The sequence below is a fragment of the Molothrus aeneus genome, chromosome 3 (assembly GCF_037042795.1).
Source record: "Molothrus aeneus isolate 106 chromosome 3, BPBGC_Maene_1.0, whole genome shotgun sequence".
NCBI classification, from domain to species: Eukaryota; Metazoa; Chordata; class Aves; order Passeriformes; family Icteridae; genus Molothrus; species Molothrus aeneus.
Window position 1 is genome coordinate 8737113 of NC_089648.1, and position 18149 is coordinate 8755261.

Consider the following 18149-nt stretch of genomic DNA (forward strand, 5'->3'; position numbering starts at 1 on the left):
GATATGCTGGACATCCAAGATCAACTTTTTCCACCAGCACACTTCAGAAAACTCACCGGCCAACAGTGCACTCACATGATCTACAGTAGCTCTCCCTTTCAACTAAGATATTTTTTCAACCGAAAATCTGGATCAAACAGCTTCTCTGCACTTCATTTCTAAAGGTCAGGCAATATTCTGGGTAAGAGACAGTTTTAGAATTCCCTACCCCTGCTTATTTCCAGTCCAAGCCACAGAGAAAAATCTTACAGGGGTCTCCATGGCTGTCCACAGCTAGACATCTGCCCCAGGCCTTAGCTCATTTGACAGCAGCAGGATCTCTTTTTCCTAAATACACAAAATAAAAGGTGACCATGAATCACTAATAATGACAAGATACTCATCATTCAGGTGGAAATCCCATTTCACTGGGCAATCGCACATTGAATTAGTATTTTTATGTGGTATTATGTGCCTATAATTCTTCATTCTCTTAATATCTCAGAAAAATTTCATAGCTGCCATTTCCCTCTCAGCTTCTGCTATTTGGAGACATCATACAAGCTACACTTATTTTTGGAGTACCATGGCTATAAATTGCACGTCATGGGATTGACCCTCAAAGACATCTCTGTCTCAAAGAGAGCATTGCAGAAACTGAAGCACCACGCTCACTCTGCCACAAGTGCTGATAAATAAACCTCTGTGGTTTTTGCAAATGCTTGTGCTTTCAACGTGGGAGCCAATTCAGGCTTTTTCTCTGTCTCCTACAACAAACACTAACACTACCACCCTAGTTGGACCTGACAATTCCTGTGTGTCCCTTCCAACTCAGAGCATTCTGTGATTCCGTGTTTAGGGATCCTCATGCCCGTCCTTTCTTGTTAGCAACCGTGATGGAAAAATTCCTTCACTGCAAAAATTCCACCTCTGGTAAAATTTAGGAAGGCTTTGAAGACTGGTGTTAGTCTACAGAAGCTTACTCTTTGGATTTACACTCAGAACACTGAATTACAAGTATCTTTGATAATTTGCAGTACAGCAATTTCTTACATACACAACTCCACCTTGCTAATAAGCAATTCAGTACCAAGAGCATGTCAGGCATTTCCCAAACTCCCATGAAGACTCAGACCTCATCTGAGGGGTCTGAGTGACAGCATACACACATAAGCAACCTGCAGTTAAGATGAGATTTTATTCTCATATGATATGCCCCATAAAAATCACGCTGGATAAGAAATGTCTAGGATATTCTACAAATCTAAGCATGCATATTAATGAGGTACTGCAGTTATGCTATAGAACACTGTATCAAAGTTCACAGAATCCAACAAAAATCAAAGGCAGTGGCACCTCAGCTGTCTGAAGGGAAACATATTTGCTTTGTAAATATTAATGGACTTTATATGATGTCTGTAGGGAGAGATTTTAACAGGGAACACAGTCAGCAGGACTAAAGCACTTCATTTCTATTGTCCCTTCTGAAACATTTCCCAACAGGAGGTTATCATCATACAGATCATATATTATTATATGCAACCCCAAAGGGAGATGTTTGTTTAAATGTCCACAGGGAAGAGGTTATCATCCAACAGGCATCAGGATTGAAGACAGGGAGTCAAAGTGCTCTGTGATGAGTTTGTTTCGTTTTAGGTTTGAGCACTCAACTCCTATAACAATAAGCAACAGTGCAAGTTCAAAGACTTATTTCCACACATGGAGAAGACGTTTGACATGCACTTTTTTAAAAAAATGCAAAAGCGAAAAGAATAAATGAAATCATTAATATAGAATGCATTTTATCTATAAAAACAATCCACCACCATCTAAACTAAAGGATAAGATTTTCGATATGCAAATAGAAGACTAAGGTCTTCTAACTTGTCGGTTAGATTGCAAACCCAAAGGGGCTTTCAATGAAAGGTGAAATTTCCAGCAGAAAAGGCTGAAAATTACAGATAAAACCCTTCCCCCAACCTGAAAATATGTAGCTGGCTTGAGGTTTAAATGCGCAGTACCTTTTAAGTGTGTGGAAAAGCTGTCTGGAAGAAACCAGAAAAGAATGCAGAACTTGAAAAAGCCCTTCCTCACACATCATCAAATCTAGGAAATATAGACATGGGTTCCTGAAAGACCCTAGTTTCTTGCAAGGGGGAGAAATCAGAAAAACACCTATTCCCCTGGATTTACTGAGCACTGATCATGTGGATGAAGATATAGCAGCTGATTCTTAGTATTTCTTTTCAGCCTAAAAAAGAGCAGGGAAGTCCTACCAAGGGGTATCTTAGGTCTAATAGCAAACATGAGACAAATATACTACCTGAGAGAAGTTCAATACTCCTGGTTCAGAAAAACATCCCAAATTCACTTCTGGTAAATGTAAATTTACTCCCGAATGAAAGTGTGCTACTGAATCAGGATGAAGACAGAAAATAAGAGAGACATTCCAATGCTGACCTTTTTATTCACAAGGCATAACTGCAAGTCAAAGCTGTGCTCTGTGCCATGGAAACCTTCATCTCAACTGTAAAATTATATTGCTTTTAAAGCTACTTAATTCTGCTTTCACCCTCACCAGTATTTATCATCTAACCACTGGTTGTTTCCTACTTATTTTACTAGCCACAAAGTATATTCATCCTTTTCTTTATTACGTAGGTAAAAAGAAAACAAGGCTTCAAGAAATTAATTCTATTTAGATTTAGTAGCTGTAAACAGTCTATGCTTGTAAAAGGTAATTTTCATTTTTTATCTCATGGGAGATCAGGTTAGAAGTAAGGAGAAAACCTGACTAAGTCTCTGTATGGCCTTTGCTCAAAAACTCTTTCCATGAAGCATTGCTTACAATTCCTGTGGAAGTGAAGAATTTCATAGCTCACCTAATTTTTTCCAAGTATTTTCCATTTTTCATTAATCCCAAATAAATGAAAGAATCACATAATCTGTCCTGAAGTCTAAGTAGGAAGGTCATATGCACCCTTAAACTGTTCTCACATGCAAATTTAAGCAATTTGTTCTGTATTAATTTTCAGTTATTTTATCTTGGAAGCCTGCCATCATTCCCATCTTTCCACAGGTCCTCATTGTCAATGCTCTCCACATCCACAGTGCTCTTCTCAATCTGTTCTGTCATTTCCTATTTAATAGACAGACCTATTTTTCACCTTCCCAGGAATACAGTAGGATACAGAACCTATGAAGTATGTGGCCAATATCATCTAACCTATTAAATGTCAGAATCATATATCTCAAACTATATGTCAAGATGCTGAAGCCTAGCAGCAATAAACTCATTCTGTTCCTCATAGGGAATGCACTCTGGCTATAAGGATCCATGTGGGTTTCCTTCAGTATATATTTGATTGTGACCTACTGTTGATGGCTGATGTGGTTGGAAATGATGATAGGAATTGGCCAGATCTTAGATGGGAAAGTGGAATAAAACCTAACAAAATATTCTATTTACAGTTATTTCTTTCATAACAGTTTGGATCTTCATAGGATGATCCAATGATTGCTTCAGTACGAGACTCCCCTAATGTATTTTTTTTGTATTTTAGTATTATTTCACCTTCATGTTCCACACTGGACATTCTGTTTTGGGAAAAATGGTAGGCAAGAGAATTGAATTTAAATCAAACCAAAGTGGCACCTTTCCAGAAGCAAAAAAGCCGTGTGAGTTTGTTGGGAACAGAGCCCCCAAAGAAGCCACCCTGCACTGTGCAGGATGCCAGGGAAGTGCCAGCAGAAACAAGAAACAAGCCCGTGCTCCTGCCTTGCGCAGAAGGGCTGCAGCCTGTGCCAGCAGTGCCATCCCTGTCCCTGGGGACTGTGGCTGGGCAGGCAGCCTGGCCAGCAGCTGCTGCCCATCCCTTCCACCTGGTCCAGGTCTGCTGGTGACTGCCAGCTAGACCCACCCCTGGCAGGCAGCTTCTCCCACGAGTCTCCCAAAGGAGAATTTCCCCACAATAGGAGCCTCCTTGCAGACCTCCACAGAGCAGAAGGAAAACCTTCTCCACCGTCTCCCTCCTCTACCCCAGCTCAGCGCAGCTCCTGCTAAATCCAGCTGTAAACCCACTGGTACAGTTCAGACACCAAAGCAGAGCAAAACATAAATCACAACAGATTTACGAATGAGAAGAGCTCAGAAGCAAAACAAAGATTGCTGCAGCAATTTCTCCATTACTCGTGAAGTGTTTTATCCATGAATCTCACTCGAGCTACATGGATTGTTATTCCTTAGTTACATATTCCTACATACACACAGGATGAGGAACACAAGCTGATTTAGAGTCCCTAGAAGTGCAGCAACAATAACTGAATCCTTCCAAAATGAAGGCTGGACCTCTTCTGCATTGGGTTGATTTGAAGAGCCATTTGAAATTATCAGATTTCTGGCTGAAAGCCAGTATAGAAATAACCGGATGTTATCCTGATCTTTTTTTGTCATTTAAGAAGTAACAAGAAGGAAAATAAAGCCACTGTTTCTACTTTTTTTTAAAGTATTTTTCACTGCTCACCACAGTTGTCAGGTCCCTCCAAACACCCAGAAATCACAAGGAAAAAAAATAAATCAAAGAAACAAAACAAAATCTCAGCCTTGAAGCAGACAATTTTGTTAATTTAGTTACACGCCTGTAGAATTTTGAAGCTATCCAGGCTCCTGCTATCACAACTGCTATTAAACTGTAAGGATAAAAAGAACAAATTCTTTGGCAAATTTCAATTATTAGATAGTTAACTGCTGTAAACACAAAAGAACCCATGCAGAGCTCTGTTTTGTATTAGTGACACTCATTAGCTGCAGTGGAGTTACTGAAGGTGTTTTTGATGCAGTACACTAAGGTTAGGCAAACCTTTACAAGGATGTATTCAGTGAAAACACCTACACTTTGCATGGATTTCCTCAATCCTCCACAAATTTTAGATGGGAGCACTGACAGAAAGCCATGGCTCCAAATCCTTCCTCCCAGTTTCATTTTAGTAACAAATGAGCATTTCAGAAACCACACCAAGGACATTGGCCTGGGACATTCCCAGCCATCATGAGCTCTAACAGTTCTGTCCAGGAGAGATACATCCTGCCTGCTTCTCAGTAGCTGTAGCAAAAAACCCAAAACCTTTTCAACTTAATAAATAAAGTATTATGTGTAACAAAGACAGGCTTTGTCCGCTTCCCTTTATCACCCCTCTAACTAAACAGCAGCCTGAAGAACACAGAAGAAAAGCATTGCTGCCTTGGCAGCTGCCTTATCATTTCAGAAAATGAATTGTCTGTAGGGATGATAGTTAGATTTGGGCTTTGGGAACAGCACTGAATCTCTCTGAGCCTGGTGAGAGAGCAGCTATACAGAGCAAGCAAATCATTTAAATTTTGTAGCAGTTGAAAAGCATTTTTTTTTTCTCGACTTCAGCAAGATGACAGTGGCATGATGGCTGATTTTCATTTCAATCAGAGCAGCATATGATTACCACCTAATTAGAATGTAGAAATAGAAAGGAGATCATTTTTTAACCTACCCAAGAGAACAGAGCTGGGGGAGGGGAGGAGATTATGTTAATCAAGTGATACTGGCATATCAGAGCGACCAAAATAGCCGGATGAATTTTTATCGGCACCCTTACTGTCCTTGAGGATCTGTCAGTGGCTTCTATTGAAACCTGCATTTTCAGAGCTTTATTTCTGAGTAATAAATGTTCTTTACAATAAATACATGTCACTGCAAGCCCAAACTAAAAGATATAGCCTTAGGCATAAACACGTATATTTTTGTCAAAATTTCACATGGTTTTGTTGACAACTGTAAAACTGTAAACATGAAAAGTAACAAAGCAAAAGTAAAAGTCATGCTGTCTTAAGGGGAGTTGTTTGCATTAATATACATGTTTGGGGTTTTTTTATACTGGCTTTCATTAATTAAATATTGCCAGCTAGCTACTCCACTCCTTTCTGGAATACATGTTGAAAGTTAGTTGCTCTGCCCTAGGGAAATCTAACTGAGGTTACATTAAATGGAACTGCATCAGGCAACATTCTCCAAGACACGCTGTCTCCATTGGCATCCTTCTGCAGAGATAAAGCCTAGACCTCATCTCTAGATGCCACTTTGTTTAATTGTCTCTGAAGAATGAAGAGCCAGAATTAGATTGCTGAGACCACAAAAAGAAGAGGGTTAGAGAAATTAAAAATACAATAAAATTAATATTTAAATGATCTTTCAGACAAGCCAGCTTTGTGCAATAGAGAGCTCCCTTTGCTCTGCCCTCCCAGGCAGCAGCTGCTCATCACAATATCTCTCTCCAAACTGGCCACCAGTACCCAGCACCATTTTGGGTGCATGATATATCCTACCTTTAGCTACCTTAGCAGTGGAAAATACCCCCACACACCATATTTGGATGGAGCACAATACAAAAGGAAGCACAAGTACAAGACACCAATCTTGGACTGTGCCTAACTAGAGAAACAGGGGCTTCCTCATGAACATTTTTGTCAGGAGGAGTACAGCAAACGTGATCCTGACCATCTCCCCACCCCCTATAAAACAGAGTTCCACTAATTTCAGCTGGACTGGGATTTGGCTCATCCTGCTTTGCTGGAAATGTTCACTGTTTTTTTTGGCTGTGGGATGATTTATAACTACCTGCTAAAAGACGAGGACCTAAGTCTCATGTACTTCAGGCAAAATAAGAAACAAAATCTCTCTTCAGCAATGAGTCTAATGAAAAGGAATCCAGAATGTGTCTATTTATTTCTCATTTATGTGCTTTTAATTTGTATCAGTTATTTCACTGGCAGACACACATTGCCATTGCACCTTCCTAGTTGTTCTACCAGGGTGTGTATTAAATGTTGTGAGATATTGTGCAAGAGAAAGAACAATACTTTGAACTAAATGTGCTGTTAAATTAAAGCCTTTTCTTGAGCAGTGAAAAAGTCCTGAGGCTTTCCATGTCAGTGTATTTTATGGTAAGGCACACACTGAGGTCTTTTTATTTTTCACCCTTTTGAGAAACATAGCAAAGCAGAAGTAGATAATTTTTATCACTGTAAACATTTCTAGATATCTCCCACAAAAACCCAAAGATAACCCTTTCCCCATCACCCCCAATAATGTAGGGGGTCCAGTACTTAAAGCTGTCATAATGTTTTTGAGATACAGGAAATCAGCTAGTAACACCTCAGACCTTGCCAAATTATCCCAGAAACAAATATTCTGACCTGTTTTAAAAGCTTAATGTGCGTTTTAAAATGAATCCCAGGTTGTAATTTCCTAAAGAGCGAACTCCAGTTCTATTTTGTGCTCTGAAGAATTCTATTAAACCTCTGGAGCACTTTGTGCAAAGTGTGAGCACAGCCTGCTAAGGAGATAGCCTAGGTGGTCTGCAGTAAATTAACCACTACTGCTGACTGAGGCCATACTGGGGAGTTTGCTCCAAGGGATTTCTACACTTACAGCATAACACCATTTACCAGCTTCTAAACTAGATTTGCCCCCTGGCTGCAAGTCAGCAAACCTTGGTGTAAAGCATGGCCAGAGATTAGTTTGACTAAGGGCTTCATTTCAAGAGCGGAAGGGTGCTGCTGCTGCACAAAACTGAGTCCAAACCACTACTTAAAATATGGTTGTTTTTCCCAGACCAACTTTTTGCAGTTGAGTTTTAGGCTGCTGGACTATGGTGGCTGTGTGTTGAGTAAATTACAATAGAAGTACCTCTCTGTTGCTTTGTAACAATTAACCTCAGAAAGCAGCTAACTCCATTTGCATGGTAATGAGACATTCATCTAAGTGACATCAGAGTTAAGCATGCTAATAAGTTTTTATACAAACACCTGAGGGGTCAAGCACAACCATGGGCTTGGATAAGAAAACCTTTTATTAAATGCAAATCACTTGTCTTTTAAATACTGTGACAGAGGAATTTGCAGGACTCTAACACAGCTTGCAAAAGTCATTCAAGTTACATTTTCAGGCCTCTGGGCTGACTAAGGAATACAGCAACTGCTTTATTTATATTTGGAATTAATATCAATATCTAAAATATCTTCATTACACCATCAAAGGAAAGAAGTAATACAGAAAGTAGAGGGGTGAAAACAAGAATATTCCTTTATCTTTCCCAAATTTGTCACAGATTCCTGGGTTGCTGGAAGGCAGACAAGACATGGCTGATGTAGAGCACAACAAAAGACTTGGAAATTTGTCAGCTTTCCTTCTTATTCACCTACCTGTTTTTGCCAGGTATATTGATATGGAGGCAACTTCCCTGGTGAGCATGCTCTCTATCTTGCACTAAAACTTCTTGAATTCAATCAGTCAACTCACATTCCAAAATCAAGGAGTTTGAGACCTTAGGTCCAAGGGCACAACTGGCTGCCAGACACCTTTGGGACTAAAGGAGCAGAACCTTCTCACAGGCCAGGCAGATTGCAGAACAGAGGCTGAGGGAAAGAAGCTGACTTTGATTAATTTAACTCTGGCAGAGCCAAGTGTAGGAGGCCTCTGTTGTTCAGGAGAGGCTGTTAGCAGGACACACCAACTCATCCTGACAGTGCAGGCAGTACCAGGGAGCAGGTTTGCTCAGTGGTAACAGGAATGAGATGCAGACAGCACTCTGAAAAGCTGCCCTCATGCCAGATCATTAGAGGTTTTGCTCCCAGACTAGAAAATGTGAATTTAAATATCCAGTGGGTGTAGTGGGAATTGATCTGTCTTTGAGACAGAACTTTGTAGAAAGGACTATATCATATGGCTGTGTGCAACAAGAGGAGACTGTATTAAAGCACAGAAAGTCCCTTAGTTCCATTGCTGTATGATGAGTTACTTTGGGGAAAAGCTTGGGTAGTGTATAATATTACTACTCCAAATCTAATCCAACAGAGTAAGTGTACATGTGCCTGGAAGTGTTAAAGGCCAGGATGGACGGGGCCCTCAGCAGCCTGGTATAGTGGCCAGCATCCCTGCCCACAGCAGGGGCTGGGATTAGATGCACTTCAAGGTTCCTTGCAGTGCAAAACATTCTGTGGTTCCATAACAACATAAAATGGATCAGATTGATACCTGGCACAGTTCTTTTAAACCAGGTAACTATGCTCACATTGCTATATGCATTAAATGACAGAAACCCAGTAATGGTATGCTTCCCAAAGATCCATTTTCCTGCATAAGTTACTGCTGTCCTAAATAAAATTAAGTATCTTTATTTTGCTGCTGCCCTGTTTACAACATGTAAAACATGCTAGTATACAATAATCTAAAACTTCAGCCAATGGATGGTGGAAAAACCTTAGGAAGATAGTAAGCTTCATGTGAGAAAGTACAAAGCTGTGGATAACCAAACCCTCAATGTATCTTGACAGAAACCTAATACTCCACTTCCTTTGAAAATCAACCAAAACTCTGGGGGAACAGCTCTGAGTCATCATCATCATCAGTAATATGCAATAATTGCACCACCCATATGTCTTCAAGTGCATCAAACAGAGTGAGCCCTCAGCTTGGCGAGGCTGGGACTCAGGATGTTAGGAAAAACACATTTAAGACAACAACTATGCAAGCTGTAATAGTCCAAATTGAAAAAAAAAACAAAACCTGTGGTGTAAGATGAGTAGGATAACTTTAAATAATTGCTTTGTAGTTAGGACAGCCTGGGCTCCTTTCACTGTCCAAATATTATAAACAACAGCTACTTATTTAAAAGTATTCTGGTTAAATGGAAGTTTGTGAGGAGCAAGGCAGGAGGAGCATATAAAATACAGACTCAGCTTTTGGGGAAGAAAAGCTTATTTCTGGAGCAAAAAACAAAACCAAAGCTTTTGGCCTATTTTTTAAATGATGAGGTAAAAATGAAGCTAGGAGCAATTACAAGATGGTAAGCACCACAAACATATTGGTCTTAACCTTACACATCAAGATTAAAATTACAAACAGAAAAGATCCCAAAAATATAAGTTTAGAGGTAAGCTGATGAGATTTAGGCCCTAATAGTGTAAATCAAGCCTGTCCACCCAAAACTCCTGCTTCACTGCTCAGCTTTCTAGCTGTGGGAAGCAACAGTGACAGCAGCAAAAGCCACAACAACCAAGTACTCAGTGCTGCAAAGAATCAGTGTCCAAACAGGTATGTCCTCCTCAGTGCACCTCCAGGTTTGAAAACCTCACTGTACTACTCAAATCTCAACATATTATTTCCTTTCAATCCAAATTTGGCAAAAAAAAAAAAAAAAAAAAAAACCAAACAAACAAAACCATATAAACCCACTAAATTCATACCCTGACATATCAGATGCTTGGGAAAAAATAGGCCCCCTGTATATACTAGAGGAAAAATATTACTAATTATGTCCTTGCATGCAATGCTTCTCCACTGAATGTTCAATGTTTTCAGACCAAATACCAACCAACTTTAACTGTCTGAAATCTGCTGGCTATGGTCATGAGGAAACAGGCAGACTGTCACTTTAGGACATGAAGATTTTATTTGTTTTGCCACTTTTTTGCTGCACTTCTCCAATCCAACACTAGGAACAGAGAAAGACAAACACTGAAAAGGGGAGAGATGCAGATCATTCTGTTAAAAGCATTTTTCGTCTTGTACAAACAATCGCTATTATGTTGCCACTGGAAGATGACCAGTACTAATAAGAAATAATATATTTAGTGACACTAAATAGAAGTAAACAAAAAAATTAATGAAAACATAAAATAGAAACCTACAGGTCTTTACTGTAAAGTGACCGCTGGCCCACCACTGACCTTTGGTGGCCCTTTCCACTGACAACTGGTATGCACATTTCCTTTCCAAGAATCTCCTCATTATTACCCAAAAACTCCGACACTCAGAAACAACTTAGAAGAGAACAGTCTTCTGCTTTGCCAGGAGAGATTACAATGCACAGGAAATGCACAGAAAATGCACAGTATGGTTTCAAACAAAGGTATTTCCTTTGAACTCTAGTATAGCTTTTAGATATAAAAAATCTTCCCCTGGCTATAATGTCCCGACCTGACTTCACTGGTCTTAAGACTAAATAATAAAAGACTTCAAGGCTCAAGCCTATGTTTGCTCTTTTCACAGTTTTGGAGTCAAAGACCATAACCTTAAACAGAAATCTGAAAAAAAAAAAAAAAAATTGTTCCATACCTCATTGTGATTCTTGTTTAACCATTCCTTAATAGTGCTAAGGGCAATGACAGCAGCAGGCTCATTTGGAAAACCTAAAAAAGAGAAGAAATGGGACATACATAAAAGGTATAATTTCTTTTATATACAAGAAAACAAAAATCTGGGCTTTTTTTCTTCCTATTCTTTAAAATATTTTGGAATTTCAGTTGGTCAACTCCCTTCTTCACAGGTTTGTATAAAGGTTTTAGGCAACATCTGTTACATTTTCCCCCAGCTAAATAAATTGAAAATAGGCACAACAATGCTTTATTGGATTTTTTTTTTTCCTTGACTCTGGTTAAGAGAAGTCCACTGCTCAAGAGAAGAAGAAACAATAGAGAGCTATACATGTACCATACTGGGCAGGCAAGCATTCAACACATATATCACAGTAACAAATACTGGGCTTACATTTCATGGCAGCAAGAAAAATTCAGACATTTCTTGAGGCATAAGGGCTTTCTCAAGGCTTTCTTTTTTTAATCCATCTGCCAGCAAAACTATACCACACTATGACCCCAGTGCCATAGGCCTTATAAAGATAGAAATGTTTGATTTGGAAATCTCTCACAATTTATGAGCTGAATCATAACAAACAACTTTGGAAATTAAAGAATTCATGAAGCATAAGCATATGAACTTAAGACCTTGTGTTGCATGATACATTAGCAATAGTAATTCCCCCCAGCACTAAACAATAACAAAACTCTTTCCAGGGATACAGACTTTTTGCTTTGATGGTTTCTACCTATCAAATCCGTGTATGCTTTCATTACTTAGGCACCTTAATTTAATTTTCCTTTAAATTCCTAACTTGGGGGCAGCAAATCATTTCTGTGAGGATTTAAGAATAAAACCCCATAAGCTGCATGAATCTCTCTCAGTAGGTGAGATTAATAGAACAGGCTTTGAAGAGGTGGAGCTGCAGGCACAGTGGACAAGCAAGCAGCAGGGTTAGAAAGAGTCATGAAATTTGACATACAGCTGTGTAGATACAGCCTTTCTTACATCACCCTTGCACCATAAGCTGAAACACAGATACTGCAAAAAAAATTATAAATCCTCATCTTTTTTGGCTTATATTTTCTTTAACCCTTTTTTCAGATTTTGTGCAACGCAAGATTAGGAAAAAACCCAACCCAAACCAAAATCCCTTCACTGAATCACATTCCCAAAACATCACTCCCTGTAAATTGACTCTGCAAAGATTTCCTCCAGCAGCATGTGTACTCTTCTGAACTGAGAGATGACAACAATTCGTCAAGAAAAACAAGCCAAATAGTCAATTTTGGATAATACCAACATTTAGCATGTATAATAAAGCCTCTATTCTGGCCTTATTATCAAGCAGTGCAAGATAGCCCGGGAGCCCAGTCCTCAGGGGGACAGGGTGCCCGAAACTAGGCTAGCTGGAGGCCGATGCTGCGGGCTGACCCCCTTAGCAAGCTGGGTGATTATCAGCTCTATAGTGATTGCAAACTCTCTTAGGATATCAGCTCTTTGCTTGCTTGGTAGGGTGCCCTTGGCTGAGGCTGCAGCAGACGGCGAGAGAGGAGAAGGAGCTCCTGGCGGTTCCACAGTGATGGTTTTATTGCAGGAATCTGTGAAGGGTCCAGTGACAGCTCTGCTTCTGTTGAATGGGCTAAAGTATGCCCCTTTTATAGGGTTTGGGGGGATGCAGATTTGACCAATAGTAAGGGTTAAGTATCATAGCCTATAGGGTTACAGAGACAAGCTTTGGGGCGGGGGTCAGGGAGACAGGAACTCATGTTGCTGTCTCAGCAGTTCCTACTATGTGATTCTCCATGGGGCCTTACCCAGGTCCATGGAATTTACTACAAGCATGTGCGTCCTTTGAATACATTTCTCAATAAAGCATATTTTGACATTTAAAAAAAATATATAGTTACCAAGTCCAAGATAGAAAACTAGCTTAGACCCTACAAATGTTACTGTGGATACTTCCACTGCTGCTGGGAAAACAAATTCTTGTAACATTTAATAATGCTGCTGATGTCATCAAGGCATATGTCTCATGACACCAACTAACGACCACTAACGAAACCCAGAGCGGGGACTTCCAGCAGCCTCCTTTTCATAACATAAAATAACAGAGCTCTAAGCAGACCATCTGCTCAAATTAGTAATATCCTAGCTGACAAACTGGGACTTTTTCACACAGAAATTCCATACGCTGAGTGTGGTAGCTCTGCCTGGACATAAAATGCACACCGTGCAGAGGGACAAACGCGTATTTCAGACAACTGATATACTATTGTTTATGCACTGAATGGTTTATTTTCAGAACAATTCTCCCTCCAGCAACATTAACTTTTCAGGCTTGTTTTTCAATCCCTTGCAGCAGGATAGCTGGCCAAAATGGTGATAAAGCACTGGGTATTGTATAGAATCTCTCCATAAATTGTACACTGTTTAGAAACTGCTGCCATGCTAACCAGTCTTAAATAGAACCTTATCTAGAAAACTGGTTTTTAATTACTACTAAGTCACCACAATGTAAAGGAAACAGTGCAGCAACCTAAATAAACAGCCTTGAATTCTGCATGTGATTTCAGAAAATATGTTGAAATCCATCAGAGCCTTTTATGATCAGCGACCCCCCAAAAAGAATCATCTAATTAGCATTTTTCACACATTTCTGCAAATTTTATGGAAAGGATTATCTTATTGACTATATTGAGAAGCAGGATGGAATTAGCCTCCTGTTGCAAACATTGCACCTGTGTGTCTGATTCTCAAACAGAAAAACATTTTTGTTTATAGGACTGGGTTAAAAGAAGATAAACCAAGATGGGATCTGTTAAAACACAGTTTTGCATTGTTTTTATCTCTAGCTTACATTTGCCTGCCATAACATTTCTGGTTTGCTCCCATCTGCACCCCTATCCCCCTCTTTCAGAGAAAAAGCAATCTCAGGAAGCACGTGGGAATCAAATTACTTGAGAGAAATGAGCTCGAGGTGCCTCACAGTTTACTGACTGCTGGAGCAGCAGCTCAGGCAATTCTGGCTAAAGGCTCAATTTCACAAAAGATAAAGCAGGTAAAGTAATGAGTGACACTGGGCCATGTTACTGCAGTGAGTGCTCCTCCAGCATACTGAAAAGGACGAGGGCACAAAAAAGCACACATTGGCCATGAGGTTCAGGACTTCACTGTGTTTATTTGCCTGGAGAAAAAGAGAGGGTTGGCAGGTTTATGTCATGGACAGGCGTGTGGGGAAGTGCACCGACCCACAGACACAGGTATTTAACTTGGACTAAGTTTTTTACATCTCCCACTGCCACAGCAAACACCTTGGCAACATACCCACCCATACCAAAAATCAGGGCAGGCTATGTCTGCTTCCTGAAGAGCTGCTTCAGCAAGTGACAATTTTACTGCCACCATCTGCATTTTGCCATCCATTACCAGGATCCCAGCTCCTCAAGTACAGCAAAATCCTGGATACGAGCAGGAGCCCCTCTGAGTTCAGAAGCCATCCTTCACAGCACAGCTTTCATCATCACAGCTGATGGCACAGTGGGTGCAAACCTTCTAAGTCAGCAGGAACCAGGGTGTGCACCTTGCTACCATCATATAAAGTGCACCTCATCTCAACTCCGCTGCTTTTGGTCGGTGTTTGCACAGATACTACCCACAGTGACAGCCCAGGAAAGCTTTCTTTGAGAGGTCTTTAAACTTACAAGATTCTGCAACTCCTTCCAGGGCTTTACCAACTTATTCCTGGAAATTGTGACCCTGACCTGTGAAACAGCTGGCAAAGCAAGCTCTAGGCTGTGACAGTGCTTGCAGTCATCATGGCCATAATTTTCCTGCAAAGGCATTATAAGATGTGGCAGAATTATTTGGATGTATCTGATATGAAATAAATGTGCTGTTTTAGAGGAGAAGAGTGTGGAGGAGAACTAAGATAGTAACTAGTGATATACACTGATATCCCATTACATTTTATATTTCTTCCCTGGAATGCAACTGGAAAGAACATAAATCGTCCTGTTTCATCAAAGTGTACAAAATATGCAATGAATTCCCTGTTGTTAGACAGCCTTGTGTAAATACTCAGTCCTTTTTGCTTGGGGGATTCAGTGGAGAAATATTTACTAATTGTGAATGTCTGTTAATCTGCCTAATTTATCTGTGCAATGTCAGAAAAACATATACCAGCAGTCCATAGAATCATAAGTCTATGATTCTATGGACTGCTGGTATGTTTTTCTGATATTGCACAGATAAATTCTGAGTTGAAATGTATCCACAAGGATCACAGAGTCCAACTCCAGCCCTGCACAACGTTATTCAAAGCATAACAAAGCAACAAGGGTTTTGAGACACAAAACTAGCAGAAATCTATCTCAGAGACTCCCAAAATTTGTGGAGATGCTGGTAGCTTTATCTGCCTCTTTTACTGGGCTTGATCCAGTCTTACAAAAAATGTCTAACTTACAATAGGTAATGCCACCTCCCCATGAAAAGCCCATTAACAAAACACAGGTATTAACTAATCAAACTTTAATATGACCTACCTGAGGATTAAGATAACAGATTGTAACAGAAGGGCTATAATACTAACAAACAAATGTCAATCCAGAAAAATCACTTCACTAACCGCAGTGATAAGTGTTATAATTTGTCAGTTCAACTGAGATACCTAATGTTTTCTGTAAATCAACTCCTTCTGGTAAAAAAAGTCTCTATCCTTTTTTGCTAGCACAGCCTAAGTGCTAGCATTTTATCAATTTAAAATGTTCCCTTCTCTATGGATTCTAAAAGGCTCGTCACGGGCTTAATATTCTTATTTGCCAGTTTTAATGGTTTAATTTTGAAGCAAATCATGAAAAGAACCAAATGCACATCAACACAAATAATCATTATGTATTTTCATATTTTCCTCAGAAAAATATCTACACTGGCATATTTGTGCATATATCAAGATGTAACAGTTTGCAGACTGTTCCTGTGTGCTAAAATCAACCCCGAGTCCCACGGCTTAATCAACAAGACTGTTAAAACAGAAAAACTTCCATGTTTTAAGTTTATAAATTTGTCAGTATGTTTACAGATATATAAATGATGCTCTCCAAATAGTAGCTTGTCACATTTTTTAACCGGGGGACTGCATTGAAGGCCATCTCTGCAGTCAGTATGACAGGGTATCTCCACCGTGCATCAAGTACTTGCTATGTGGGAATCATCAGCACCAGATGGCACGGAATACAAAGATGCTTTAAAGGAAATAAGTGGGAAAGAAGAGAAAAAAGGTACTAAGAATTTATTCCATACATGTTCTGAAACCTGATATTATTATTGGTATTGTAAATACCTTCTGAATCACAACCAACACATAAATAACTGCACTTCATTATGGCCATGTGGGTTAAGGCCAGCTATTGACAATGCAGATAGTGCTTAGAACAACAAAAGAGAAGAAATGAGATGCACAGCCCAGCATGCCTGAGGTAGGGTTAACTCAATACATCCACTTGTCCTTCAGCTGTGAAATAAACAGAATAATCTTGTAACTGATCCCATATAATCATCTTGTCAGAGATGTATTTTAGTAGTCAAAATGAATTCACTCATGAATTCATGTTGATTTCCATTACCATGGTAAATCCATTCTGTTTGGAAAGAGATGATAGTATTCTACCAAAAAGCTTATTGTCTTGCTGTTCTTGAGCTTTTTGCCTTTTTTCACTCACTCTTCTTTTTCTTTTTTTTTTTAATAATCATTGTCACATAGTGACTGGACAAACAAGCTAAGTTCCTACCTTGATCATTTTTGTGGGCTCTCATAAGTTGGAAAGAAAGTACCCTCATATGGATCAGCTATGTTGAAGACTAAACTGAAGAGCCATGAATCTTCTGCTAAATAACCTACCTTGCCTTATTGAACTCATTCAGCCAGAGAAAACCTTATTTGCTGTCCACTCAAAAACTAACTCTAAGAAAATGGAATTAAGTACTGTGAAAAGCCAGTAACCTTTCTGTCACCCCAAGAAACAAAGCTGCACCAATTCACAGTATCCTTCAGAGACAGTGCTACAGTAATTAACTATCATTCATGTAAAATAAAGATGGGGAAATAAGAAATTTTCAAAATACATAAACAAAACATTATTCTGAAGAAATCATTATACACTTCTCAATTGCTCCGAAGAAAGGTGCAAACTTTTAGATTTTCCTTGAGTGAAAAAATTCAGCAGCAACAGAAAACTACATGCAGTTCCTGAAGAATCATTTCCACCTGCATTCAACTGACATGACAGACGCAGTTGGTGGAAGGTGCTTAATAAAGAAACTCACAAGAACTTTTCTGCTCTGATTCAGTGACACAAAGCTGGTAGAGAATTAAAATAAGGGAGAGCCTTTCTTTATTTACAGAAGTGCACTGAGTAAGACAGGGATCCTTGGTTATGTCAGGGTCAATGCTGGCACCAGGGAGCATGATGAAACTCACACAAGCCAGCAAAATCAAGACAAGCTGGAGGTCAAGACACATGGACTGTCTTGGTAACAGGGCTTGCTCAGCCTTGGCTTGTCAGAAGAGGTGCCCAGGGTGTGCTGGCTGAGAGGGGCCTCTTGTCTGATCAGCACATCAACTCAGCTGCACCATCTGCAGCTCAGGTGCTTTTCTATTCTATTCTACATCTGGGCTCAGCTTAGGGCTGCAGCTTGTTGCCAAAAGGTGGCTACAGTGCAAGACGAACTAGGTCACAGCTGTTCTCTCTGAAATACACAATATCACTCTATGATTCACTTCATGCTCTACCATGTTGGTATCATTGGAAAAATACCTGCCCTATAACTGTTTTTAAACTGTGTTTAAAGTGTCGGCTGAGCAGAGATGTACACTGTAATCATGTAGGTCATGTGAGCAGAGGCTTGCACCAGTAAGTCTAAAGATTCCACTGAAGAAAAAATAGATTTCAATTTTACTGAATTGTTTGATATTTATTAGCATTGGAGGGGGGGACAAAGTTT

The 18149-nt window shown here is 39.6% G+C and overlaps 1 protein-coding gene across 3 annotated transcripts in view; it reads right to left on the reverse strand.

The window, feature by feature from the left end:
- The window catches only part of MACROD2 (mono-ADP ribosylhydrolase 2), an 853439-nt gene that overhangs the window by 243380 nt on the left and 591910 nt on the right, over positions 1 to 18149 (reverse strand). For all 3 annotated transcript variants that reach the window (XM_066546232.1, XM_066546231.1, XM_066546230.1), the window contains exon 8: positions 11127 to 11200. In XM_066546232.1, the coding sequence (XP_066402329.1) occupies positions 11127 to 11200 (74 nt within the window). The remainder of the gene's footprint in view (positions 1 to 11126; positions 11201 to 18149) is intronic.